The sequence below is a fragment of the Podarcis erhardii genome (assembly GCF_964252035.2).
Source record: "Podarcis erhardii genome assembly, chromosome: Z".
Classification (NCBI taxonomy): domain Eukaryota; kingdom Metazoa; phylum Chordata; class Lepidosauria; order Squamata; family Lacertidae; genus Podarcis; species Podarcis erhardii.
This window is the reverse complement of record NC_138504.1, coordinates 12,246,521-12,272,518: the sequence shown is the minus strand read 5'-3', so window position 1 is coordinate 12,272,518 and position 25,998 is coordinate 12,246,521. Positions and strand designations below refer to the sequence as shown.

At 39.5% G+C, this 25,998-nt stretch overlaps 1 protein-coding gene across 3 annotated transcripts in view; it reads left to right on the top strand.

Annotated features, from left to right (window-relative positions):
* Positions 1-25,998, top strand: part of LOC309334198 (THO complex subunit 2-like) — a 56,796-nt gene that overhangs the window by 20,148 nt on the left and 10,650 nt on the right. For all 3 annotated transcript variants that reach the window (XM_081848372.1, XM_081848371.1, XM_081848370.1), the window contains exons 9-31: positions 1,415-1,507; positions 2,744-2,899; positions 6,433-6,605; positions 7,504-7,699; positions 10,061-10,102; positions 11,178-11,308; positions 11,412-11,513; positions 12,334-12,418; positions 13,152-13,245; positions 14,510-14,590; positions 15,290-15,386; positions 15,884-16,001; positions 17,757-17,936; positions 18,461-18,625; positions 18,893-19,168; positions 20,628-20,769; positions 21,442-21,599; positions 22,134-22,262; positions 22,680-22,811; positions 22,895-23,079; positions 23,794-23,978; positions 24,678-24,783; positions 25,513-25,973. In XM_081848372.1, coding sequence (XP_081704498.1) covers positions 1,415-1,507; positions 2,744-2,899; positions 6,433-6,605; positions 7,504-7,699; positions 10,061-10,102; positions 11,178-11,308; positions 11,412-11,513; positions 12,334-12,418; positions 13,152-13,245; positions 14,510-14,590; positions 15,290-15,386; positions 15,884-16,001; positions 17,757-17,936; positions 18,461-18,625; positions 18,893-19,168; positions 20,628-20,769; positions 21,442-21,599; positions 22,134-22,262; positions 22,680-22,811; positions 22,895-23,079; positions 23,794-23,978; positions 24,678-24,783; positions 25,513-25,973 — 3,487 coding nt within the window. The remainder of the gene's footprint in view (positions 1-1,414; positions 1,508-2,743; positions 2,900-6,432; positions 6,606-7,503; positions 7,700-10,060; positions 10,103-11,177; positions 11,309-11,411; positions 11,514-12,333; positions 12,419-13,151; positions 13,246-14,509; positions 14,591-15,289; positions 15,387-15,883; positions 16,002-17,756; positions 17,937-18,460; positions 18,626-18,892; positions 19,169-20,627; positions 20,770-21,441; positions 21,600-22,133; positions 22,263-22,679; positions 22,812-22,894; positions 23,080-23,793; positions 23,979-24,677; positions 24,784-25,512; positions 25,974-25,998) is intronic.

The following is a 25,998-nucleotide window of genomic DNA, read 5'->3' as shown; positions in this document are numbered from 1 at the left end:
GTTGGATCCAGTTAGTTGTACTTAAGCCTCATTGAGTTGACTGTGAAAAGGTAAACATGGGTAACATTTTGGTTACTTGGACCTAAGGTTTTAATAGGGATGCGGGTGGCGCTGTGGGTTAAGCCACAGAACCTAGGACTTGCCGATCAGAAGGTTGGCGGTTCGAATCCCCGTGACGGGTGAGCTCCCATTACTCGGTCCCTGCTCCTGCCAACCTAGCAGTTTGAAAGCACGTCAAAGTGCAAGTAGATAAATAGGTACCGCTCCGGCGGGAAGGTAAACGGCGTTTCCGTGCGCTGCTCTGGTTCGCCAGAAGTGGCTTAGTCATGCTGGTCACATGATCCAGAAGCTGTACGCTGGCTCCCTCGGCCAATAAAGTGAGATGAGCGCTGCAACCCCAGAGTAGGTCATGACTGGACCTAATGGTCAGGGGTCCCTTTACCTTTTTAAGGTTTTAATGAGCCTCATAGCCTTAAATGTTCATGCTTCTTAATGAGCTTCTATGCAGATCAGTTTATAAATACCCTTTGTGTTTTCCACTCCTTCAAATTGTTTTATACAGTTCTTGCCTTTAAACAGTACAAAAATAAATTTAAAAATGCTTATTTTAGGATAAAATGTTTTGAAAATTTGTACATTGAGATAAATTTAATACATATTTAATGGAGTGTTTTTGCGTTAAGATTGCAAATCAGTGCTGGATAGTTTTAAACATCAAACCATGTGAAATTGGCACAGAGGACATCATACCGTGCATTCTCTTATCACATTCCCACCCCAACCCACAATATGTTTGGAAGTACCAAAAGGGAGATGAAGCAAACTCCTCCCTCCCCAGTGTTGGCATTGCTAGGATTTGAGTGCTTTGTACTTGGGAGATGAGCTCATCTTTCTCCTGTGGTGAAGGTTGTTTATCTTCTGAGCCTGACAAGTCCCTGTGATGGCTGATTCTTATCTCCGTCACAATACCATTTTGCCTCTGAAGCCAGTTTCTGGCTCAAGCAGAGGGGCAGCTGTCGCCATAACTGGCTCTACGGAGGAGATGAAAAACGTGGGTATAGGGAGAGGTGAACGTAATCTTCTTTGTTCTGTTCTTACCCTCTTGTGATTCCCCCTCCAATGGATCTATGTTTTTTTGCAGTCACACTAGGCTAATTTGAGAGAAACTTCATATTATAGAAGTTATTACAGAAAATTAAGGAGAATTGAACTGTCAGAAGATTAAGCTCTTAGACTTTTTTTAAAAGCAGTGGTAATATAACAACTGATTCATTGCACGACTGTGCAAGTTCTTGCATGGAGATGCCTTCTCTGTTAAACCTCCGTCCTCTTTACCTTTGTATTAAAATGGAGGACCCTCTAATGTTCTGTAACACTCTGAACTGCCTTTCTAAAGCTAGCCTTTTCTTTTTAGGAGCCAAATGGAGAGACACCTGTTTCTTTGTATAGAGTTGCTGCAGTACTTTTGCAAAGCAATCTGATAGATTTGGAAGACCTTTATGTCCATGTAAGTTATTTTTCAAGTGAAAACTGCTCCATATGAATTATTTTATTGAGATTGTTACTTGTGGCTTACAAAAAAAACAGCATCTCATTGCTAATTTCTGTGCACATTTGTATTCTGGACTGTTCATATAGTTGGTTATGGTAAGTTTATCTCAGGAGAAAACTAGGATCTTGTATGTTTGTCTTCTCCATTGTAGAAGATAAGGCAAGCGTTGATTTCAGGGATGTTGTTTTGCAGTTGCGAAAAACAAATTTCTCTAAGGGCACATCTCAAACATCATCTCTTTATACTATTTCTATTGACTTCAGTGGATATAATGTGCAATAGAAGCTAAATGTTATTATCTTATTTTTTATAAGCATTTTGTTTAAATTACTATTTTTTTTGACTACCTAATGTGAGTTCTTATTAAGTTTTTCCAAAGTTTTTTTTTTAAATGGATGGGTCTTGGGGAAAGATTAAGAGAGGTTTTGATGTTTTGTTAAGAAAACCTGCCGTAAAGTCTATGATAAGTGTGAAACACTTTGTTTTGCTACATAATTTAGGTTTTAAGTAACAAATGGTAAGGCTGATTATGATTTCTCACAATAAAAAATGTTTTTTTAATTAATTTTTTGTAAATAATTATGATTCTCATATAATTTATGCTTTTTATCAAAGTGCCCCGTAGGTGGGGCAGAATGATACAAAACCCATTTTTTTTACTCAAGTCATTATATTCTCATTATGTTCTAACTTTAATGGTTCTTTTGATTGCTATTATAATATTGATTAGTTATGCCATGCATAAAACAAAAAAAATCACTTGACTCATTTTTGTTACATAAAATGAGATTGAATTTTTCTGCATCAATCTGCCCCGCCTCACCATAAATAAAAAAAATCCTATTTAAATAAAAAAATCTGATTGTTATTATTATTATTATTATTATTATTATTATTATTATTTTAAAAAACACTGATTTTTATCCACCCTGGCTTAAACTGGTTTCTGGCACGGACATCATGAGGAACTGACACTAATAAACCATATATGTACTTGAAAGTGGGCACATGTGGGGGGAGGGGTAAGGATGTAGCCCAGAGACAAAATACTTGTTCTCAATCTCGTAATCTTCAGCTCCGGTATTTCAAGTATCTGTTTTGTGGAGTTTTACTGAGGATTACAGTAGGCATCTTTATTCACAATTAAGTAAAACACCTTTATTTATAAGAATCTCCAAATTGTCTCTTTAGCTTCTTCCAGCAGACAACACTATTATTGAAGAACATAAACGAGAAATTGGAGAAGCCAAACTAATTGTGAGGAAGCTCACAGTGGTTGTATTGTCTTCCGAAAAGACTGAAGAGAAAGAGAAGGAAAAGGAAAAGGAAGAGGAGAAAACGGAAAAAGTAAGTTCTAAGGATATTTAGAGTTGTAAATCTAGCAGAGATATCCAGACATCTCAGTTCAGCAGAACTTTAGTTAAATAGCACATTTTTTGCAGTTACAGAAATCTATTTTGCTGAGAGATTGGGGGGGGGGGGATATGCAGCTGTTGAAAAACAAAAGCACTTGTAACTAATTCAGAGCTCTTGGACAAATCTGTTAAGCTGCGTGTCCATTAAACCCAAACTCTGATTAGAATGAACAGTTCAAATTCAGTATTTATATCTGTTTATCTGTTATCTATATTCATCTTTTTTTTAAAAAAGAAGATGCTTTCTAAATAGACTGTATGGCGTAGCATATATTTTGCATGCAGAATGACAAAAGTCAAATTTCTAGTTAAAAGGATCAGGTAGCAGATAATGAGGAAGGAATGACTTGAGACAGAGCTGCTGTCAGTGAGACATAGTTGACAATACTGAGTAGATGGGCGGGCAGGGAAAGAGTTTTGTACAGTCTTCAAAACCAGTGTGCGGGTGTTCGCAGCATTACGGAACAATTCAACAAGCAGGGCGGGGAGAACCAAAGGTGGACAATCCAGTTTCCCCAAACACACTACTGGGTTTGTGGCAGCAGAGCAAAAGCAGGAACAAAGTGGCATTTATTGATCCTCTTTCCAAGGTTTTGATTTTTCCTTTAGCAGTATTGCGCCCATTGGAAACAGTGGGAGGGGAGAATAAATATGCCAGCTCCAGGGCTGGTATGTTTCCTCCATTTTGTGGCCATATCAGGGGTCATTTTTCCAGTCTGCCCTCAGCCAAGCCTTCTTTATACTTCTGTTGAGGTTAAAGCTCTGATGTTGGTAAAGCAAGAGATGTGAAGGTTTCCATAGCAGCAGGGAGCAGCTTCACAAGGTCAGATTTCACTGATGGCAAATTTCTCTCTACACTCGGAGAGGGAGGTCTGAAACATACTCCCAGTGGCCATAGGGCTGCAGCTTTTTTTATTTTAAATACATTTTTATTAAAGATTTTCTCGGTTTACAAAAGAACATGCCTTGCCTCTTTTTTCAGGTTCTACAGTCTTACAGATCAGTTACATATGAGACCTTGGTGTTGAGTACAGTATAAGGTTGGGGAAGAAGAGGGGGGAGAAGAGGGGTGGGGTGGGGAGGCTTATATTCTTTTGTATAGTGTGCCTGTGGAGTTTTGTGTCAGCGTCATCTGGGTAGGTTCTGTCTATTCGTTTATTACATTTTCTTGGTAGTGAGAGGTATTGGGGGGCAGGGTGTAGTTGGCTGCAGTGGGATTTGTTTGCATTTGTGAGTGGGGAAGGACGTGTTGGGTCAGGTATGCCAGAATGATTTGTATGCTGTCGGTGGATTCTTGTCGTCTTGTTGGGCTGTGTATGTGATAAAGGGGAGCCATACTGGGGTGAAGGCATCCTTTTCTATTTGTCATTTGTCCCCATGTCAGTTTCAGCTTATTGGTTAGCTTTTCTAGTAAGGCCGTTTCCCATACAATTTGATATCATTGGTTCGTGTTTAATTCTGACAGGTCCCTCCAGTGTCTGACTATGAGGCTTCTGGCTGCTAAGAGTAGGAGGGTTATAAGCTCTGTATAATGTGAGTGGTCATTATGATCTTGGAAGATGTTCAGTAGGGCCAGTTCTGGGGTGAGTTCTAATACTTGTTTAGTTATTTTGAATACCTCTTGCAGGACTGCTGTCCTGAAAGCTTGGATTTTAGGGCATTCCCACCACATGTGGAAGGCCTTGGGCATATCAGTACCAGTTTCTGTGGTGTTAAGTATCTCCTGTAGGTGAGTTTGAGCGAGCTCCCTTCTTTTGGCTGATATGGACTTAAAAGGAGGTTTAGACCACATTCTAGTCGATTGGATGGGGTTAATTTCATAGTCAGTTGTGCTCATATTATTCTTTGATTGCGTCAAGGGGGTTTCTGGGATTTTGGAGCAGTATTTTGTATACCGTGAATGCCATCCCTTTTTCATGTCCCTCTGCTATCAGGAGAAGATGTCCGCTTTCATTGTGTCCCAGAGGAAGGGAGTTGTTATGTCATCCACATCATTGTCCTTAAAGTAGTTTTGGAGAGTTTTCAAGAGGCTCTCTAGCTAGTTGGTTTGTGGTTAGGATGGGGCTGAAAGACCATGATGGGGTAGTTTGTGCTTCCTCTCCTATTTTGAGGGTAGCTTCTACTGGGGTGTGGTCTGTGATTTTAATGTTACTAATGTTTGTTGTTTCTACTAGGGGGGTCAGGCCTTGTGTAAGCAGAATGCTCTCCATTCTGGACATTGTGCCGTGGCATCCAGACTGGAATGTGTGGTTGGAGTCTCTCGGGTTCTTTTCTCCCTAGATGTCAATAAAGGCATATGTTTTTTAGCATTTCCAGTAATTTGTAGGAGTCCGTAAGTGTTTGGGGTTTCCATCTGAGGAAGGTTGCCCAGGGGGATTGCTTCTCCTTTGGAGAAGGAGAGGAATTGGTTTAGTGTTTTCTGAATGAACTCTAGTTGTTTTGTGTTTGGGACATATATGGAGCCATTTGTTGCTTTTGTTTTGCCATCTAGTACATATCGCTTTAGGAAAAATGAATCTTCCTTTTTTTGTCTTTTAGCACTGTTTTGGCTTTAAAATTTAGGTCTCTACTGAGTATTATGCCTACTCTGCTGGCCTTTTCTGAGTTAGGTGCCACCCATTGTTGACTGAAGCGGGGTTCGCTCAGGGGTTTGCTTCCTTTGGGTGGATTGTATACTTCTTTTAGGAAGGCAATGTGTGGTTTCATGGTCTTTACGTACGCATCATCACGTATGTAAACATCATGAAGAATTAAAAATATAAAGGCTAACAGGATTGTCATTAAAAGAAGGAAAAGGAAGAGAAAAAATATCGTGTATTGTGGACTCAAGTTATAGCATGAGATAAAAGACAAGAATATTAATGAATACACACACATTATTGAGAATTGATGGGGAGATATATGTATATAGATATATGATGTTTTTATTTGTATATTCAGAGGCGGTGCTCAGAGGCTGGTGCTCGACTGGGGGTGGGGCTCCTTGTTGCTCTTTGCTTTGTTTTCTTCTTGACTCCAGCGGCCTTCAGGCCCCTTAGCCGGGTGCTCCTGGTCCCTGCATGGTCGAGGCCATGGGGGGGCTGTGGGTTCCTCACAGCTTCCCTAGCTGTGAAGCCGGGCACCCCTGTCCCCCCCAGTGGAGGTGGTGTGGGGACCAGCTAGGCAGCGCAGTTGGTGCCGGCGGTCCTTAGGAGCTCCTTGCGGCCGTGATGCTCGCCATCTTGTCTCGCTAGAAGTCTGGTTGCAGCTTTAATTGATTAAAACTCATTACTTTTCCATATGCTATTAATAAACTATGATTTCCTTTAAACAAGTGACAGCCCTAACATTTCCTCCCAGTTATCATGTATGTAAGAGATGCAAGTGTACATAGAAAGCATGGGTACGGTAGTTCTTCCTCTTACTTTGGGAGGATAAAAAGTTTTTCTGCACTAAAAAACCTTGCATGCCTGCTTATCTTTTCAGCCACCTGATAACCAGAAACTGGGCTTATTAGAAGCAATGTTAAAAATTGGCGACTGGCAACATGCACAAAACATTATGGATCAGATGCCTCCATTTTATGCAACTTCGCACAAACCTATTGCTGTTGCTCTTTGTCAGCTTCTTCATGTGATGATTGAACCTCTCTACCGAAGGTAAAGAAATTGAATAGATGATATGTGCACTGAGAATATTTGTACAAGCTAACCATGCATAGGTCTGGCTGTGATTGATTGAAATGAGCTCTTCTTAACCTTTGATTCATCTGCGGAGATGTTAGGAAATGTTTATGAACTTTCTAAAAGCTCACACGTGGTGCCCAAAGCTAGGAGGCCAATGAGGCTGCTTGTTTAGGGATGCCAAGTCTTAAAATGAAAACAAATGTACTAATACCTAGGAAGGCATTGTCTGTGTTAGGGCCTAATTTCAAACTTTCTATTTTCCTAATGTGTAAAGCCATAAAAGGGGCAGGTGGATGGAAAGAGATCCAAAAGAAAGAGAAAAATCCTGCTCGGTCCCTTAGTAGGCAACAATAGCAGTGTTGCTGAAAAGGTCTTGGCAGAAAAGCTTTTTCACAGTATGATTTTTTGTTGTTGTGATATTTTTGCTTGGTCTGGTGTATTTTTTAAAAAATTCGTTCTATACCTGCACCTCTTGTGCTACATGGAAATCGTTTGCAGAAGTTGTTAACTGAATGCATATCCCTTTGCCTAATATTCACCAGGTCCTCTATTGGGGGTTGGTTGTGCATTATATGGAGGAAATCTGACAAGTGCATTGATGTGGCAGTAACAAGTAATGCACAGAAACTGTAGAAGAAAGTACTTTGATATGTTTAAAGTGCATTGTATAAACTGTGGAAGGGCCATAGCTACTTTGCATGCAGAAGGACCCAGGTGCAATCACTGGAATCTCTGAATATCCCCTGCCTGACACCCTGGAGAGCTGCTACCAGTCAGTGTAAGCAATATTGAGCTAGATGGACCAATGGTCTGGCTCGGTAAACAGCAACTTCCACTGCTCCTAACTGTAAAACCTGCCTCTCATTTACAGGGTTGGAGTACCCAAAGGTGCCAAAGGGACACCAATTCTTCCTTTGCAAAACAAGAGAGCACCCAAGCAAGTAGAAAGTTTTGAAGATTTAAGAAAAGAAGTGATCAACATGCTTTGTTACCTTGGCCCTCATCTCTCTCATGACCCCATATTGTTTGCAAAAGTAGTGCGTCTTGGAAAAGCATTTATGAAAGAGGTTGGTAACCTTATAGTTAATGAACAAAATTTCCCAAGAACTCTTTCTGTGCCCTACAGAGGTATATTTTGTAGCTTTGTACATATTAGCATGCATATGTGGGAGATCAAAGAGTTCCTGAAAAGATTTTAAAAGGAAAATGTTGATGACCTAATCTTGTCCCTATTTAAAGTGAAAGGTGTTAGCGTTCTGAAAGTTGAATAACGATAGGAGAATATATTTCTTATTAAACACAAATAAGAAACAATTACTTACAGCCTTTATAAGCTATTTTATAACGAAAGATTCCTTGGCAAACTTACAAGATAAAATACAACTAGCTAAATATTACATGATAGTAGCATAGAAGATGCAGTCTAAAAAACAAGATGTGTAGAGTAAAATAGTAATACTTAAAACAGGATTTTAAAAAGTTCTCTGGAGAAGATGTCAGGATCTGAGTTGGCACATGCGGTAAGAGGTGATTTTGAACTGCCCTGAAGTCCTTTAGAGCCCTTCATTGCTTGGTTACTCTAGCATCAAACCCCAAAGATCCTGATAGATAGATAGGCAAGCACTTCAGATTGGGCCCAGATACGGAATGGAAGCTGCTGGAAATGACTAAACTTCAGCATAATGTGTTTTTTAATGCCCAATCCTAGTTAGTTTAGAGTATGGCAGCAGGATTGTGAGCTAAAGTTTCCATACTGTTTTAAAGACGGCCTCATATACAACATATTGAAGTAATCCAAATAAGAGGATACCAGGGCCTGGGTAATTGAAGCACAGCTATGTATACATGTTCTGGTCTTCCAGATTTGGATAGCAAATTATGATTTGCTACAAAGAAAATGACTGGAAGTTTTTAATTGCCATGTGCAAAGAAGGGCTTGGAGAAGGGAGTTTACAAACCAGAGGCCCACACCTGCTCTTCTCTAGTAATGCTAATGTATAATGTTGGCAACTCTGCTCTAAAAAAAATTGAACTTTAGTAGATGTTTGGGATATAGGAAGTTTGCTAACAAGGTGTCTGTAAGTCTTGTAACACTTATTCTTTCTCTAACCTGCCACCCCATTTTTTAATTTTCATCTTTTCAATTGTAAATTGTGAGTAATGCACACTTCCATGGTTTTAAAATGCTATTTCCGACTGACTAAAAAAACAAAACAAAACAAAAAACACGTAAACAGGTACCAAAATGAAGCTTTTATGCCATTTGTGAGTGTTTCTTTGGGATTATGTTATAAGAAGTTGTTTGTACAAATAATGTACTGTTGCCAATCCATTGAGAGAAAATGTTAACCCTTTTCTTACAGAAAAGTGCCCTGTGTAATTTCCTTGTGAAACAGTAGTTCCTTGTTAATATTCACAATAGTTTCCATGGAAAGTACAGTAAAATATGTCTTCTAACCCTTGCAAGTTTTTAAGCATCTGTTAACTACTTGGATAAGCACTTGCAAATCTAAATCCTTGGCAGTTTTTGACAAATGTCTCTGTAAATATCACTTGCATGGCACAATATCTTTTGCAGAAAGCATCAAGCATTCTGTTGAGACTTGATTCCACCCCCCAGTGGTGGTAAAATGTCTGAAGTGTTCAATAAAAAACAAGTTATGCACAGTTCACAGTGACAAGGTTGCAGTTCACACATTGGCCCAACCATTATTTAAGAGTAGATGAACCTCTCCTTTGGTGCGCTTCCACAAAAAGGAGATTGGAAGCATCTGTTCCTGGATTCAACTAATCAGAGTTTTCTTGTTATGTAAAAACTGCAGGCTCTGGTTATTTTAAACGGTATATATTTTTTTTAACAAGAAGAAGTCATGTCTTAAATTACAGTTTGATCCTAGTGTGTGTCAACCGACCTTACTTAAAGTAATTAACCATAGGTTAATTTATAATGATTAGTTGAAAGCAGAAATGAGATTCTTCTAATTTTCTTGCTGTCTTGTCAGAGGGAAGGAGGGAATTCACAAACCCAAGGCCCATTCATGTAATTCTAAACTGGTTTAGTATTAAGCCCAACTTGGCTATTGGCTTCTAAAGGGAGGGAAGCATACTTACAAGAGTGTCCAGACATTTGTGGTTGTTCATGCTCCGGAGAGCTGCTACAGACAGTTGTGGCTGGAGCAGCACCATTCCCCTCCTGTGTTCAGCAGTAAAGAGAGCTGCTCCTTACTACTCAGCTTTGTATTCACCTTATTCAGTACCCCACTTTCTCTTCAGCAGCAGAGGACCAAGGAATCCAATTTTTCAGACCTCGCTCTAGTTCAGCTGATCCCTGTACTTGGGAAGGGGGAATAACCTGACTTGCTCAAGATTGTCTTTGATATGAAACCATTGCATTTTAGTAGTATTTGATTGTTCGTTGTTGTTTTTAGCACCAAGCAGATGCAGGCAAGCAAGAGGAAAAAGAGAAAATGGTGAGCTGTTTTAAAATGTATTCTTGATTCCCTCCCCTTCCAATCTTGATTATAAGTGTGGCAGAAATGACCACCATATATCTGGATAGTCTATGTAATGTGGCTTAAAGGTGGAACAGCTATAATAAAAGCTGCAACTCAGTGCTGATCCTTTGGCCTGCCACTCGAGCTGTCTTGGAAGGCCAAGGAAGGTTTCAAAAGCGTTGAATATGTTTTACTTCTTTGTTTCTATAATAATAATTTAATTGTTGTATTAACATTTTTAATGTTGTAAGATACTTTAGATGGGCTTCACCCTGAAGCGTGGCATACTATTATTTCAAAGTATGCAAGAGGCACAATTCTTCTAAAGCCTCTCTAGCTTCCAGGGCTCAAGTGTACTGTTGAAGACCCAAACACTTTTCTGGCCTCTAATGTGCACTGAGATAGTCACATACAATGTCCATTCATTTCAGTGCAGAAAGTTTTCAGAGCTTGTGTTATTAGAGCAGTTCGCCAACAGGGTGGGGGGATGTGAGAGGATGTTATATATGCACCAACCTTTCTTGCCTCCACCCCCTCACCTTCCCCAATGTCTATTCCTATTGTACATCACATGTCATAGCTGCCAAATACAGCTTTTCTACCTTGGTTGCCTGAATAGAAAAAGCAGGTGATTGGTCAACTTGGACAAATGTGTCCTGATTTAGTAGTGCCTAGTAAGACTGTGGTGAACCTTCTCCCTTGGAATAATGGGACTGTAGACACCTAACACCTGTCTTTAAAAAATAAAACCAGATGACCCCACTGTTGCCACAGTGACTTCATTAATTTTTGCTCTTTTGTTTTCTTTGCAAGTCTAGTGGGAAGGTGCGATGGAAATGAACTGCAACAGCAGCTTCTGTATATTGGCATATTTTAATGGTTTAAAGCAATGTTGTCTTTTAAATTCAAAAATATATAACAGAAAACTGACAGAATTTAATCCTTTTTTTAAATGTAAAACTAGTAACCATAGACTTTGCTTCATAAAGTTGTAGAATGTCTACCCTTTGATTTTGCCTTCAAATAAGATAACTCCTTTCCTTTCCTTCAGGAGTTATTATTCAGCTGTTTGCTGAGTATTACCGACCAGGTTTTGCTTCCTTCTCTTTCTTTGATGGATTGTAATGCATGCATGTCTGAGGAACTCTGGGGGATGTTTAAAACATTTCCATACCAGTATCGGTGAGTGATTACCCGTAAAAACTATATGGCAATAGAATTTCTTCATCAAATTATCTAAGAGAGGCATTAAATACATATTTTGATTTCTTGGAACCTCCTATAGGTATCGCCTCTATGGGCAGTGGAAGAATGAAACATACAATAGTCACCCACTACTGGTGAGAGTTAAAGCTCAGACAATTGACCGAGCCAAATACATTATGAAGTAAGTTATGTTGAAACTTGTTTTCTCCTGGGGAATGTTGATGAGACTATAGAACAAATTGTAGCAGGGCAGTGAGTCCCATTGGGTTCCATGAAGCTGGCTCCCACAATTAGTATCCTTAGGATTGCAGCCTAAGTATTGGATTGAAATGCTACCTGCTATTACCAAGTAATATCGTCTTTAAATGAAACTTCCTAAAATATAATTCATATTTAACAAAAAATACTGCCTTAACTTAGAAAGCTGGGCAGCCTGACAAGACTTCTGCAATTTAATATTAAATCAATTTCATTAGATGGTTAGATAAATGACTGTACACGAAGAAGTTTCCATTTACAGAAGGAGAATTTGATTCATGGAATGGGTCCTTTCACGAACACAGCTCCCTTTTCATGAATGGAAGCTTGCTCCATGAAGAGAGTAATTATCCCACCCCATAAGGAAATGTGATGGCTACGGCCCTGGTGGTTACCATAGGAGTAGTAGGTGTGTCAGAAAATTTAGCTGTTGGGACTGTGCTATTTTAAATAATGCCAGCTTAAATAAAATGAATATACACTAGCTTTACAACTTTGTTGAATCTTTTCTGCCCCAGAGCGTTAATTCATTACAGTTTGCCTATTTGTATTTTATATCCTCTGTTCCAAGCTGAATACAGAAATCGTATGTGAAAGTTGCCTGTAACATGAGTTTTCCCTGGGGGGATTGGGAAGGTCTATCTACATTTACAGGAAAATAGATTAATCTAAAGCTGTGACTAGAAAAAATGTGAATATAAGACTGCAAAGAGAGGAACTAAAATGTGAATGTACTCTTGTAGGCGTCTAACCAAGGAAAACGTAAAGCCATCTGGAAGACAAATAGGAAAACTGAGCCACAGCAACCCAACCATTTTATTTGATTATGTATGTGGCAAGATAAGTATTGACTACCTTTGCTTTTCTAGTAGCCCCATTTAAGTTACCTTATTCTGAAAAACAAGTTGACTATTTTAAAATGTGTTTTATATGGGGGTGGGGGGGGTGGGACGTGGTAGAAGTATTATTGTATTATGCATGGTGTGGAGAAAATGGATAATTTTCCTCTAAAATGCTAGAAATTGAGGCAATCCAGTAAAGCTGTGTTGTCAGGATGGGGGAAAAAGGTGCTTCTTCAAAGACCCTATATTCACTCCCACAGTATGTAGCAATGGCTGTCAACCTGGATCGATTTAAAAGGGAGTGAGACAAATTCATGGCAGATGAGGCTATAAATGCCTACTAGCCACGGTGGCTTAGCTCTGCTTCCACTTTTGGAGGCTGTATGCCCCTGAATACCAGCTGCAGGGAATTACAATTGAGGAGAGTGCTGTTGTGCTCAGGTTCTGCTTGTGAGATTCCCATAGGCGTCCAGTTGCCCACTTTGAGAAAAGGAAGCTGGACTAGATGGGCCGTTGGCTTAATCCAGCAGGGCTCTTCTCATATATTACGTTAGGAAAAGTGCACACATTAACTATGTAATACAGATGTGTGCATTAAGTTTCATTATTTACTTGTTTTTTCTTCAGATTGAAATCCATAACAGTAGTTTCTTTTAAGAGTTTTTAAGGACTTCTGGCTTCTTCTTATACTTGGGAAACTCATTTTTGCTCTTTTTCAGATTTTGTCTCAGATACAGAAGTATGATAATTTAATCACCCCCGTTGTTGACTCATTGAAATACCTCACTTCATTGAACTATGATGTCTTGGCATGTATCCTTTTGCTAACTTCCTAGAACTGCTAGTTACCCAATGGTTATATCTTACGCAAGTTTTTTTTTTAACTGCTCCAATGAGAATTATTGCCTCAGCTGAGCAAATGCCTTTGTTGTACAGGGGTGCTTCTTAAACAGCTCAGCTGAGCAAGCTGCTTTCTAGCCAGATGAAAGTTCCTGGCCTGTGCCTGCTCTGTGATTTGCTGCCCTCTGCGGGAGGCAGGGGAGTGCTGAGACAAAAGCATCCTCTGGCTTTGAATGGTTTACCAAATATTTTGAACGGGTTATCACGTGTGGATTTAAAGCTAGTTTTCAACAATCTATCACCATATTGCCCAGGCCTACTCCTTGCACAAATTGAATAATTGAAAGCATTTATTTTTTTTTTAAAAAAATCGCCCTGCCATTGTAGCACAGTAGTAGTAATCCCTTTATCATATATTGTGAGTTGTAAACTGTGTTATACTACTTGTGGCTTGTACGAGTTCGCTGTTTTATTTGATTTGTTTTGTTGTGTTGTGTTTCATGATGGGCGTAAAGCCGAATAAACATTTCGATTTGATTTATCATATATTGTAAATTTCTAAATATTCAGACTCATGAACTGCTGTTAGTGTAATTATTAAGACTGCTCATTTGGCCATGTGTCATAGATTTAGGGAGTTGTAGCTTTTGATAGAAGAGGAATAAATACTCCTAAGGGTGTTTCTTGTTCTTTGCTTTATCCTCAAAACAAAATAAAATTTTTTCCTTCCAGTAGCACCTTAAAGACCAACTAAGTTAGTTCTAGGTATGAGCTTTCGTGTGCATGCACACTTCTTCAGATACACACACTGTATCTGAAGAAGTGTGCATGCACACTTATCTGTATCTGAAGAAGTGTGCATGCACACGAAAGCTCATACCTAGAACTAACTTAGTTGGTCTTTAAGGTGCTACTGGAAGGAAATTTTTTTTATTTTGTTTTGACTATGGCAGACCAACACGGCTACCCATCTGTAACTTTGCTTTATCCTGTTTGAGTTGTGGTTAAAGGTGTGTGAGAAAAAGGAATTGGAGTGAACAAGAACTCAAAACACTTCGGAACCACAGAGATATATTCCTGAAGTGTTCATTGTTTTAGGTTTCTGCTATAATATCACAGGTAGTAGTGTATGCCAGGTGTCTCAAAATATTGTTAAATTTACAAAGCAAAATAATTAAATGCTTAATACTGCATGTAATTATGTTTGGGGAAGAATTCCTCCTTAGCCTCAGCAAAGATTGCATAATTGAAGCACTGGCTAATCCTGAGAAGGAGAGGATGAAACACGATGACACCACAATCTCCAGTTGGCTTCAAAGTTAGTACTTGGGTTTTATTTATTTTTAATTAGAAATGCAGTCCTCTCGTTACTTAGCACCTGCTAACGTGTTTAATTTATTAATTAAAACATTTGTATCTTGCCTTTTTATTTTTAAAAAATCCATGTTGTGGCTAATGGTTGTTAGAGTGTGTGTGTGTGCGCGCACACACACAAATCAAGGGGGAACAGCATTTCAAAAAACACACAGAGCAAATGTATTCCAGAGCCATCTGGAATACAATTCTGAAATAGCTACAGGAAAAAAAAAGAGTGCTTTAGCCACCTGTCTGAAAATCAACAAGACTCTAGGATGGGAGTTCCATAGGCCTGAGTAGCCCCTAGTACAATTCAGAAAGAGCAGGAATGTAGAAGAGAGGGCCTCCAGGAACCTCTGTTGTTGGCAACAGCTTGGGAGCCACTTGCCTGTAAATTCACGGCACTTGAATAAAAATTGGAGCCAGGAAATGTATGGTTGCAGACACGATTCCTTAATTACAGGAAGAGAGGGCAGGGGGAAGGGACCAGGTAGAATGTCATTTGCACACCAAGAAGTGTGAAAAACAGGTTCTAAGGGTAACTTGCTTTTGATGCATGAGAAATAGTCTATTGATATGACGTTACTGAATGTGCATGACATAGGAAAGCTTATATTTCAGTGACAGTAATTCAAGTTCGTTTTCCTCCCATCTATTTTAGGTTTAGCTAGCTTCTGTGGTGCCGTTTTTCGAAAATACCCTATAGAACTAGCTGGTCTACTTCAGTATGTGGCAAACCAGCTAAAGGCTGGGAAAAGGTAAGTAGAGCATGGTTACTTTAGATCTCAAAAACTATGCCAGTTTGGTAGTTGTTGCCCTCATTGGAGTGTTTTAACATATTTTAATAAGTTGTGTTTAATATAACTTTGCAAACTTTTGAAAATCCTAGGATTCAAAATACACTAAGACATAAACAGTTAGGTAATTTGCACTGAGCAGCAAGGTTACATTCACATCTCCCAGGGAAATTGCACAGAGTGCCTACTACATTGTGAAGCTGCATTGAAGTGCTCATGTATACGGTCTGCTGTTCATGTTGCTGTTACAACATCTTGACACTGATGCACTTGGATTGGAGACAAGGTGGTTTGTGCTTCATGTGCAAGTAATTTCAGAAAGATATTGTAATGGGGTCTTAGACCTTTCACAATACTTTCAATAGAGTTCAAGAGCAGTGGTTTTACCTGCCTATGTTTCACTCTTTCTCTCTTCCCCCCGCCCCCTCGCCCATTTTTGTTCTCATTCTTTTCCATAGCTTTGACCTGCTTATTTTGAAAGAGGTGGTACAAAAAATGGCTGGAATAGAAATCACTGAAGAGATGACAATGGACCAGCTAGAGGCCATGACTGGTGGAGAGCAGCTGAAAGCAGAGGTGTGTTTGAAGCTAGAGAGAAAAGAAAAATAGATGTCCCCAAAAAATACATACATAGTAGCTTAGGATGTTTCACCTGCTGTACAGTCCTACCTTGGAAGTCAAACGGAATCCATTCTGGAAGCCCGTTCAACTTCCAGAATGTTTGGAAACCAAAGCACGGCTTCGCCAATCAGAAGTCCCGTCTGACGTTCGGCTTCCAAAAATAGTTCGCAAACCGGAACAGTCACTTCTGGTTTGCAGCATTTGGGAGCCAAAACGTTCAAGAACTAAGATGTTCGAAAACCAAGGTACGACTGTATTTATTTTTTAAGGTAGATGAATAATTGATACACCTCTGAAAGGTATATTAATACAATAACAACCATGGAAATAATTTTAGTAGCAATCTAGAGCAGCGTGTTCACGTGCCTGATCTACGTGTAACACTTCAGATTCTTAGCAGCAGTTAAACAGGAATGTTTAGCAGGATTATTCCTCTTGTGTCACACACAAGTTTCTCACTGCTGGCCTTAAGCATTCTTAACTGGTACCATCTTTAAATATGGTTAACTCTTTGTTTTAAATCAAATTATTATTTTACTGGGGCTCAAGTACCTGCTCACTTGGCTCACCCCACCTCCACAAAGCTCCCCTTCCCCTTACTCCTCACCAAACCTCCACAGCTTGCTACTGCTGCAAGCCCAGCTCACTCACCCGCTCCACTTGCCCACACAGCTCCTGTCATTTAGTTCACAAACCCAGCTCACTCACCTACTTTAAACCAAAACTGTGATCCCAGCTTGCTTGGCCGCTTCCTTGCTCGCCCCACCAACTACCTTTCTAATGCTTCACCCACCCTGGAGCATGTGCAGCCTGCCACCAGTATAACGATGGACTAGTTTAAATATGGCATAGAGAGAGAAAACTATCCAAAATCACAAATAAACAATTCATTGTTCAGTTACCTTTTTAACATTTGCTTCTTACCAAAGCAATAAACAAGGGGGTTGCTGCTAACCAGGGATTTCAAACCTGCCTTCAAATGTGTTGTGAAATCCTGGCTAGCAGTGAACTTTCCTGTTTGCCTCAACGGTGGTTAAGATTGGTATTTGGACCATTGCATAGCATAGGAAAGGAGGAGAAGTGCATGTTTAACATGGCCTTCCAGTTTCAGAACACGCAAGTGCTGCTATCAGAATGCTCATCTGCAGATTCAGTTATCCAAACATAAAGAATTATGCCCAAGCCTCAAGTGCATGGCTGATTGAGATACCCAAGCAGCCAGACTTTGCCCACTACTTGACTTGTTTGTGCATTTTCGGTCAGAAACCATGGAAGAGAGGGAGGTGTGAAGAGAGATGAAACAAAGCAGTTTTTCCTTTGTCTCACTTTTGCTGGTTGGCTGCAGCCATTTTAGGAAGAAACCATGGTGGGAGTGGGGAGAGAGATCACAGATTAGAAATAATTGAAATCATCAGCTCATTATGCAAATGCTTGGAATGCATTGTGTTTGGAAAGCAGGGCCTGCATATACTGGAGAAAGTTCGTCACCCTCAGCCTGAAAAAGCTTCTCAACCCCAGATCCTACTGTAAGCCACGAAATGTCAAATTTCACTAAGCATGCTAGGGAATTGGAGAGGAAGAAACATTCTAATTCAAGGTTTCCTGAAGGCTATTTACTGACAGGGTTTGGCACTGTACACCTTAATTTACATCTTCTGCTGTTTTTCTCAGTTTAGGTATCTTAACTACATTTCTTACTTCTTTGGGCAGGGTGGATATTTTGGGCAGATCAGAAACACTAAGAAATCTTCCCAGAGATTAAAAGATGCACTTTTGGACCACGATCTTGCTCTTCCATTGTGCCTTCTCATGGCTCAACAGAGAAATGGAGTGATATTTCAAGAAGGAGGAGAGAAACATTTGAAGCTGGTGGGAAAACTCTATGATCAGGCAAGTAAAATGATCACATTTGTGTTTGTTTTAAACAAACCTCCATGGAAATGCCATGTATACTGCATTCAGAAAACTGAATTTATATTTTGTGGTATAGATGTTTGTTTTACTTGTGTTTTGGGTTCTTCATGAAATTTACAAAAAGGAAAACTAAGTAGCTTCAGTCATGGCAATCCGTTACCATCCATAATGCTGTCACATTGTTTGACAAGATTCCACTAGCCTGCATAGCTTCTGTAAGTTCTGTTTCAGGTGTGATCTTGTACTGTACTGCTAACCAGATTCAGAAGTCACTACAGATTTAGTTGACTATATGGTGTTGTCATATCTGAAGTTGCCTTGAGTATTCATAAGAAATACATAAAGTTTGTTACTGAGGAACATTTTCTCATTAGTATTACTGCATGTTTATTACAAAAGGTAGTGATTTCTCAGCTATTTTCGTGATTTTTATAAGGTTAACATTATATTTAAATCTCATTGAAAAGTCTGATCTAATACTTCTCTATTTTTCTATTCAGTGCCATGATACTCTGGTACAATTCGGTGGATTTTTGGCTTCCAATTTAAGCACAGATGATTATATTAAGCGAGTGCCTTCCATTGATGTTCTCTGTAATGACTTCCACACCCCTCATGATGCTGCATTTTTCCTTTCACGGCCTATGTATGCACATCACATTTCAGTAAGTACAGATGTTCAGTTAGCTTGCAGTCTGTATATCCGGAACACACAGTTGTATTGAAAATTAAACCTGTCATTCCACTGAATCTTTTAAAGGGGCCTCGCTGAGATTGAAAGCACTGCTCATTCAGTGACTGGGTTTAAAATCTAGCTGACTTAATTTCTTGGACTTAGTTTTGTATTTAAATCTAATAGAGTTAATAAAAAAGGGATTTTGTTTTCTGTTTGAGAAGTGGATAATTGAGTACTTGTGTCTTCTTTTTATTAGTCAAAATATGATGAATTGAAAAAGGCTGAGAAAGGGAACAAACAGCAGCAGAAAGTTCACAAATACATTACAGCGTGTGAGCTTGTGATGGCCCCTGTTCATGACTCGGTGATCTCCTTGCACATCCCAAAGGTCTGGGATGATATCAGTCCACAGTTCTATGCTACGTTCTGGTCACTGACAATGTATGACCTTGCTGTGCCACATAGTAGCTACGAACGGGAAGTCAACAAACTCAAAGTCCAGATGAAAGCTATTGATGACAATCCGGAAATGGTATGTATCGTTTTAAATGTATGTTCGCTTGCCGTTTTTTAGAGTCTTATCAGTTCATGAAAACCATTGATCAAGAACAGTTGACAGCATTAGATAACAGGTTTTTTTTTTTAAGCAATTACATTTTCTGCTGTAAAGTTTTTAGTTACCTTGCTCTTCTCTCTAAATTAAAAAAAAATCCATAGAATTCTGCCTGAGCACTGCATTTCTGCAATTCTGGGGCCATTCTAGACCTCTCCACCATTAAGCTTTACAGTGACTAGACACAAGAGAATAGCACTATTTTCAGTTGTAGTGCCTTTCAGTTGTCGTACCTTGGTTCTCAAACAGAATCCGAAAACCAAGGCACAGCTTCCGATTGGCTGCAGGAGCTTCCTGCACTCAATCAAAAGCTGCTTTGGATGTTCAGCTTCCAAAAAATGTTTGCAAACCGGAGCATTCACTTCGGGTTTGTAGCGTTTGGGAGCCAAGGCGTTCGACAACCAAGGCACGACTCTATTAGCTTTCCAATGGCATTGAATTGCTTTACAAGGCTCTGTTAGCAGCAGAATAATGGCAGAGGAATTTGGTATGTAGGTTTACAAGGAGTGCCAGTGTTGGGCATAACCCAGCAGATGTTGGTCCTGTCTAGCTCCCAGCCATTTAAATGGACCTTGCATAGGAGACTATCAAACCCTGGTGATTTGTGTTGATATGGTTTGTGGAATAGAAATATAAGGAATAAGCCAGCTCTTTGTGAAAGACCAGTTTTGAATCTATCCATGTGGTCAGATGGTATAAGGTAAAAGAGAAGGACCCCTGACAGCTAGGGGCTAGGGGCACTATGGTAGAAGTAGGCTTCCATAACCATTTACCTAACTGAATGGGGAATCATAGACAGAAGCAACAACCATACACACCTTCCTTTAGATGATCCAACAATCAGAACTGAGCACAAGGAGCCCATCTAGGAATGTTAAAATTCTGCAGATCACCTGTAAGGAAAAGGAGTGGGCTGCAAGATAAAGTGCTTGCTCACTTTCCCCCCAAATAGCAGTTTAGCAGGATTTTAAAAGGTAAAGGACCCCTGACAGTTAAGTCTAGTCGCGAATGACTCTGGAGTTGCGGCATTCATCTCACTTTACAGGCTGAGGGAGCTGGTGTTTTGTCCGCAGACAGTTTTTCTGGGTCATGTGGCCAGCATGACTAAGCCGCTTCTGGCAAACCAGAGTAGTGCACGGAAACACCATTTACCTTCCCGCCGGAGCGGTACCTATTTATCTACTTGCACTTTGACGTGCTTTCGAACTGCTAGGTTGGCAGGAGCAGGGACTGAGCAACGGGAGCTCACACCGTCGCAGGGATTTGAACTGCCAACCTTCCGATCAGCAAGCCCTAGGCTCAGTGGTTTAGACCACAGCTCCACCCGCAGGACGGTATGCACACTATCAAATCTGAACACATGATTTCTTTTCCGTAGCCTCTGAACAAAAAGAAAAAAGAAAAAGAACGCTGTACAGCTCTTCAGGACAAGCTTCTTGAAGAGGAAAAGAAGCAGTTAGAGCACGTGCAAAGAGTGCTGCAGAGACTGAAGCTGGAAAAGGATAATTGGCTTCTTGCAAGTAAGTAGGATAGACCTTTTCATCACCAGCCACTTACACAGAATTGCAGCATTCTGACTTTGGCAGCATCTGTGTAAATGATTTGTTAAATATTTGTAAATGAGTGACTGTTCATTCTTACTTTTTTGTAATGTATATAAAATTCATTACTTGAATGCAGACCCAAAAGTTGGCGGAATTTTGGCACTTTGGGTGGCAGTTTCCCTTACTTGTAAACAGATCTTAGGGCAATTGCAAATCTAATGCCGATGCAATTGTAATTATGCCCAAGAGATTGAGTACCAGCCTTGCAACTTTTGCCCTTCCTATAGCACATTCTCTCATCCTGTGTTAACTGGGTATAGGATCCCCCTTTACAGCCCAACTTCAACCTGTCTTCAGTAAGTAGGTTACTGGTTTAGGCTTAACTGTCTTATCACTGGTACCCATTTATCTCTTAGTAGTTTTTCAAGATTGGGGAGGGGGGATTTCCTCTGGAGAGAAGATAGAGATACCTGGTTGAGGGCTATCGATCTCAATCTGATGGCTTCATCAGGCAAGGACATGCTGTGCACCCAAGTACTCCCACTTTATTTCTTCCCTTTATCAGTAAATGTAAATGCCTTTTTGTGCATGGTGCATGTGGCAAATTAATTTTACTGACGTAATGATGACCTCTTATTTGTTTATTAGAGTCCACCAAAAATGAGACTATAACAAAATTTCTGCAGTTGTGTATATTTCCTCGGTGTATCTTTTCTGCTATTGATGCTGTTTACTGCGCTCGCTTTGTGGAACTGGTGCATCAACAGAAAACACCAAACTTTTCAACACTTCTTTGTTATGACAGAGTAAGTAGCTCTTGTTTATTATTATGATTCTTTGAGAAGTAGTGATGAACCCTTTCCATCAAGGAAGTAAAGATGCACTAGCTGAAAGATGTATTTCTCTGAATTGTAACTCATAGAGTATAGGTAATAATGTCAATTCCTTTGCTAATAGAGATGAAACATATTATGGAAACTTGAAATGAGTGGTTGCAAGAAAAAAAGAATCCTAATCTTTCTGGATCAGAAAGCTATCCGATGATTTGGTAGCTTTAAAAGACTGAGAAAGTTGTTGCCTTCATAGGATACTAATGAAATCAGGAAAGTTAATTTTTCAGTGTTTAAAAAATTATTGTTCTCTAACTTTTGTAATAGTAAGGCTTTTTGACATCAGGTTACACTAACACAAGAAACAAAACCTGACTGGAGGGGGGAGGATAATTGGCCATTTCATTTTCATTTCCTTCAACAAATTATTGGAATAAAATCCAGTGTTTCAAGTATAAAAACTTGGTTTCATAGCATTGTAATGTGTCAATAAATTTTTTTTTCTTGCAGGTATTCTCTGATATAATCTATACTGTAGCCAGCTGTACTGAAAATGAAGCTAGTCGATATGGGAGGTTTCTCTGCTGCATGCTTGATACTGTAACTCGGTGGCATAGTGATAGAGCCATATATGAAAAGGTATGTAAAATGTTCAAAATGCTCACTTGAAAACCTGTCATACTTAGAGAAGTATCAGTGTTGCAGGTGTTTTCCCCCCTAAAGGAAGTAGAAACTTTTGCCGGCCCAGATAATAGGAGCTTGGTGTCATTCAGAAGGACTGTATCATAACTAAAAACTGATACCTGTTTGTAAAGTGTTAAACTATGTTTAGTGGCTTCTCTAGAAGGCCTGCAATTAAATCCTAGCCTGGGGAAAACTTATTGTTGTTTTTTAAGTAGCAATATATCCATGAGATCTTGACTTCCCCTGTCTAGCCTTAGCCATACCAATATCTGCTCCCCCAAGTAGGCTCATATTTCAATAGCTTTGTATAAACCACTTTCATCTTAACATGCTTCTTGAATAAGCTTAAATATCTTATTTGTGTACATGCAGGAGTGTGGCAACTATCCTGGCTTCCTCACCATATTACGGGCAACTGGTTTTGATGGTGGGAACAAAGCTGACCAGTTAGATTATGAAAATTTTCGGCATGTGGTACACAAGTGGCATTATAAGTTAACCAAGGTAACCTGACGGCACTATGAAGCTTGTTGGTTTTGTAGTTTTGCTGAGAGCCTCTTAGCAACATCTTTCTCTTCCTTTCCTAGGCATCTGTACACTGCCTGGAAACCGGCGAATATACACACATCAGAAATATCCTGATAGTGCTGATCAAAATCCTTCCATGGTACCCCAAAGTTTTGAACTTGGGCCAGGCTTTGGAGAGAAGAGTCCATAAGATCTGCCAAGAGGAGAAAGAGAAGAGACCTGATCTATATGCATTAGCGATGGGGTAACAAATCCTTCATTTAAAAACATGACTAAATAATACAAGGAAAGCATTCCTGAGGTTTTTTTTCTAGATCAGCTTTTTACTTTAGGCTGACTTTGCCTTACCTTGAAACATTGTGTATCAGTTGGTTTCAGAGTAACTTTGGGTTTTTATTGTAGATGGCTTATTTGTCAGGAACCTTCTTGGGCATATTAAAATCAAAAGTTCTGTCCTTAAAACGTTTGTGTGAACTTAGATAGTACATCTAGGGTTTAACAAAGTTGTCAGATAAGAGCAAGTTGATTAAAAGTATAATATCAAGATAGGGTAGAAAGTGTTGTTCTGTACATATTGAACTTTCAGACTTTTTTGATTAAATCCTCATGTATTTTGCATTTTGTACCACATTCTTATACATGCTAACCTCCTTTCTATGTTCCAGAAAAAACTTTTAATGCATTTCATTCATAGTGTCAGTGATTGCTTATTCTTTTCAGAACGAGGGGAAAATATTTTGGTGGCAGAGGTTTTGAGGATCACGATAAGGATTAAGGTGTTACAGTTGATTTGAAGAGAGTTATGCGATTCTACAAAATTAAATGTTTGTATTTAACTTGGCTTAGTTAAACAACCCACAGTTAAATCATTTGCTTTATCTTTTCAAGCGGCTATCCACTTCTTGTGTTTGTTTTTTTGTGTTTGTTGTGCATATTTAACACTTTATGCGACTTACAGCTATTCTGGACAGTTGAAAAGTAGAAAACATTGCATGATCCCTGAAAATGATTTCCACCACAAGGATCCACCCACCAAGAATGCAGTACCTACAACAGTGCAAAATGGGCCCGGAGGAGCTGGGCTTACTTCTTCACTCACAGTAAATGCAGCTAAACTGGAAGAAAGCACAGCTGAGGAGACTGGTATGTCAGTTACCATAAAAGTAGTAGTATAGATTGTGGGAATTCACACTGATGTTTTCTTAGTTTAAAAACAAGAATAGATAAGGGCCAGTTCACACATGCATACCTGTATCATCAGCTAAACTGCTGCTGATCTGCAAGAGTGAGAAATTACTCAGTTGAAACACTTTATGACTGAGATAGTGAGTTAATGCTCTCATAGATAGAATTCTGGTCCTTTATGCACATACATGTGCGAACCTGCCCCACTACTTGTTTAGCTCAGTATTAACAGGACGGGAAAGATGCATGTGTGCTATACACTAAATAATTCTGAATTGATTTTTTAAAATAAAATTGCCTTCTTTGTGGTGAAAAAGTTAAGCACCAACTTACCCAAGAGCGAGCACTGTTGAGCTCATCGAGATTTAACTTTTGACATTTATAGGATTGTACTATCAATGTTCATAATAGTTCTTTATGCATATAACTACTGTATGAATAATAATTGCTGAGGTTAATCTGAGTGGTATTATTATTATTATCCGCAATGTAACTTTTTTGTTACTGACAAATACTTATTGATGCGTACTGTTTCTCTGTAAAACAAATACGATTTTACTTGGGTGTTAAGCACAGTATAATTTGTTTTGAAGACTTTATACTTCAGTGAGTCTATTGGTTTATTCATTGTCAGTATCTTTTTTTTTCTTTCAACAGATAAATTATTAAAGGAGAAATCTCAGGGTGCTGTTAAAGTGATTAATAAAGCTGCCAGTGCAACACCAAAGCTGACCACGAGCAATGGGAGCAATGCTTCCAACAGGTGAGTAACTGCCGCCATTTTCTCTTTAGAATTCAAATTACATTGGGAAAAGATCCGTACAGTCTAACCTCGGTTGTCAAATGTAATCCGTTCTGGAAACCCCTTTGGCTTCCAAAATGTTTGACAACAGAGGCGCGGCTTCTGATTGACTTCAAGAGCTTCCTGCACTCAAGCAGAAAGCCACACTGGATGTTCAGCTTCTGAATAACGTTGAAAACTGGAGCATTTACTTCTGGGTATTTGGTGTTTGGGAGCCAAAACATTCCAAAACGAAGCCATTTGGGAACTGCTTGACTGTATCTTCAAAGGACGGCAGAATTCTGGGGTAAATGTTTCCATTTTGCTTGGGATGAAATGGAGACTTCCCATTGATGGACATGACCATGAGGCTATGTAGGGAGGGGTAATGCAACTTTATGGGCCTCTAATGTAGGGATGTGACAGAATTCAATTATGCTGATCCCTGGCGCAGTCAAGACCACCAGGTCCTTTGGGATTAACAAGGTAGAGAGATAGCCCACTTAACTAACTGAAGCAACCACTGCTCCAGAAAAAAAATTCGATGCCACTCACCACTTAAATTTAAAAAGTGAGAGTATCTCTTGTTAACATGTTTAGGAAAAGCAGAACTTAAAAGGGTTTTTGCACTCTATAGAGAGGGATGTTTAAAATTAAGGATGATTAAACTGCATTTCGTATTAGTACTGATTTCCTTTTTATTTCATGTAGCAAAGTTATAAAAGAAAAAGAAGAGAAAGAGAAATGTGGGAAGGAAAAAGATAAGGAGAAAAAAGAGAAAACTCCAGCTGCCACTCCTGAGGCCAAAACACCTGGGAAGGATGGGAAAGATAAACCAAAGGAAGAAAGAGTGAACAAAGAAGACAAAGCAAGAGATAGCAAGGAAAAGACACCTAAGTCTGATAAAGAGAAGGAAAAGAACAAGAGAGAAGAGAAGTCGTCAAAGGATGAAAAATCCAAGATCATTGTGACCAATGCTGAGTCAAAGTCAGCTGCAGAAAAGGAGAAAGAGAAGGAGCCGTCCAGAGAGAGAGAAGTAACCAAGGATGTGAAATCCAAGGAAAACATTAGAGGAGGAGGAGGAGGAGGAGGAGGAGGAGGAGAGAAGGCTCCAGTAGCTGGGTCCTTGAAGTCACCTGTTCCCCGATCAGAAGCAACAGAGTGTGAAAGGGGTAAGCTCACCTCCTTTCTTGTGGT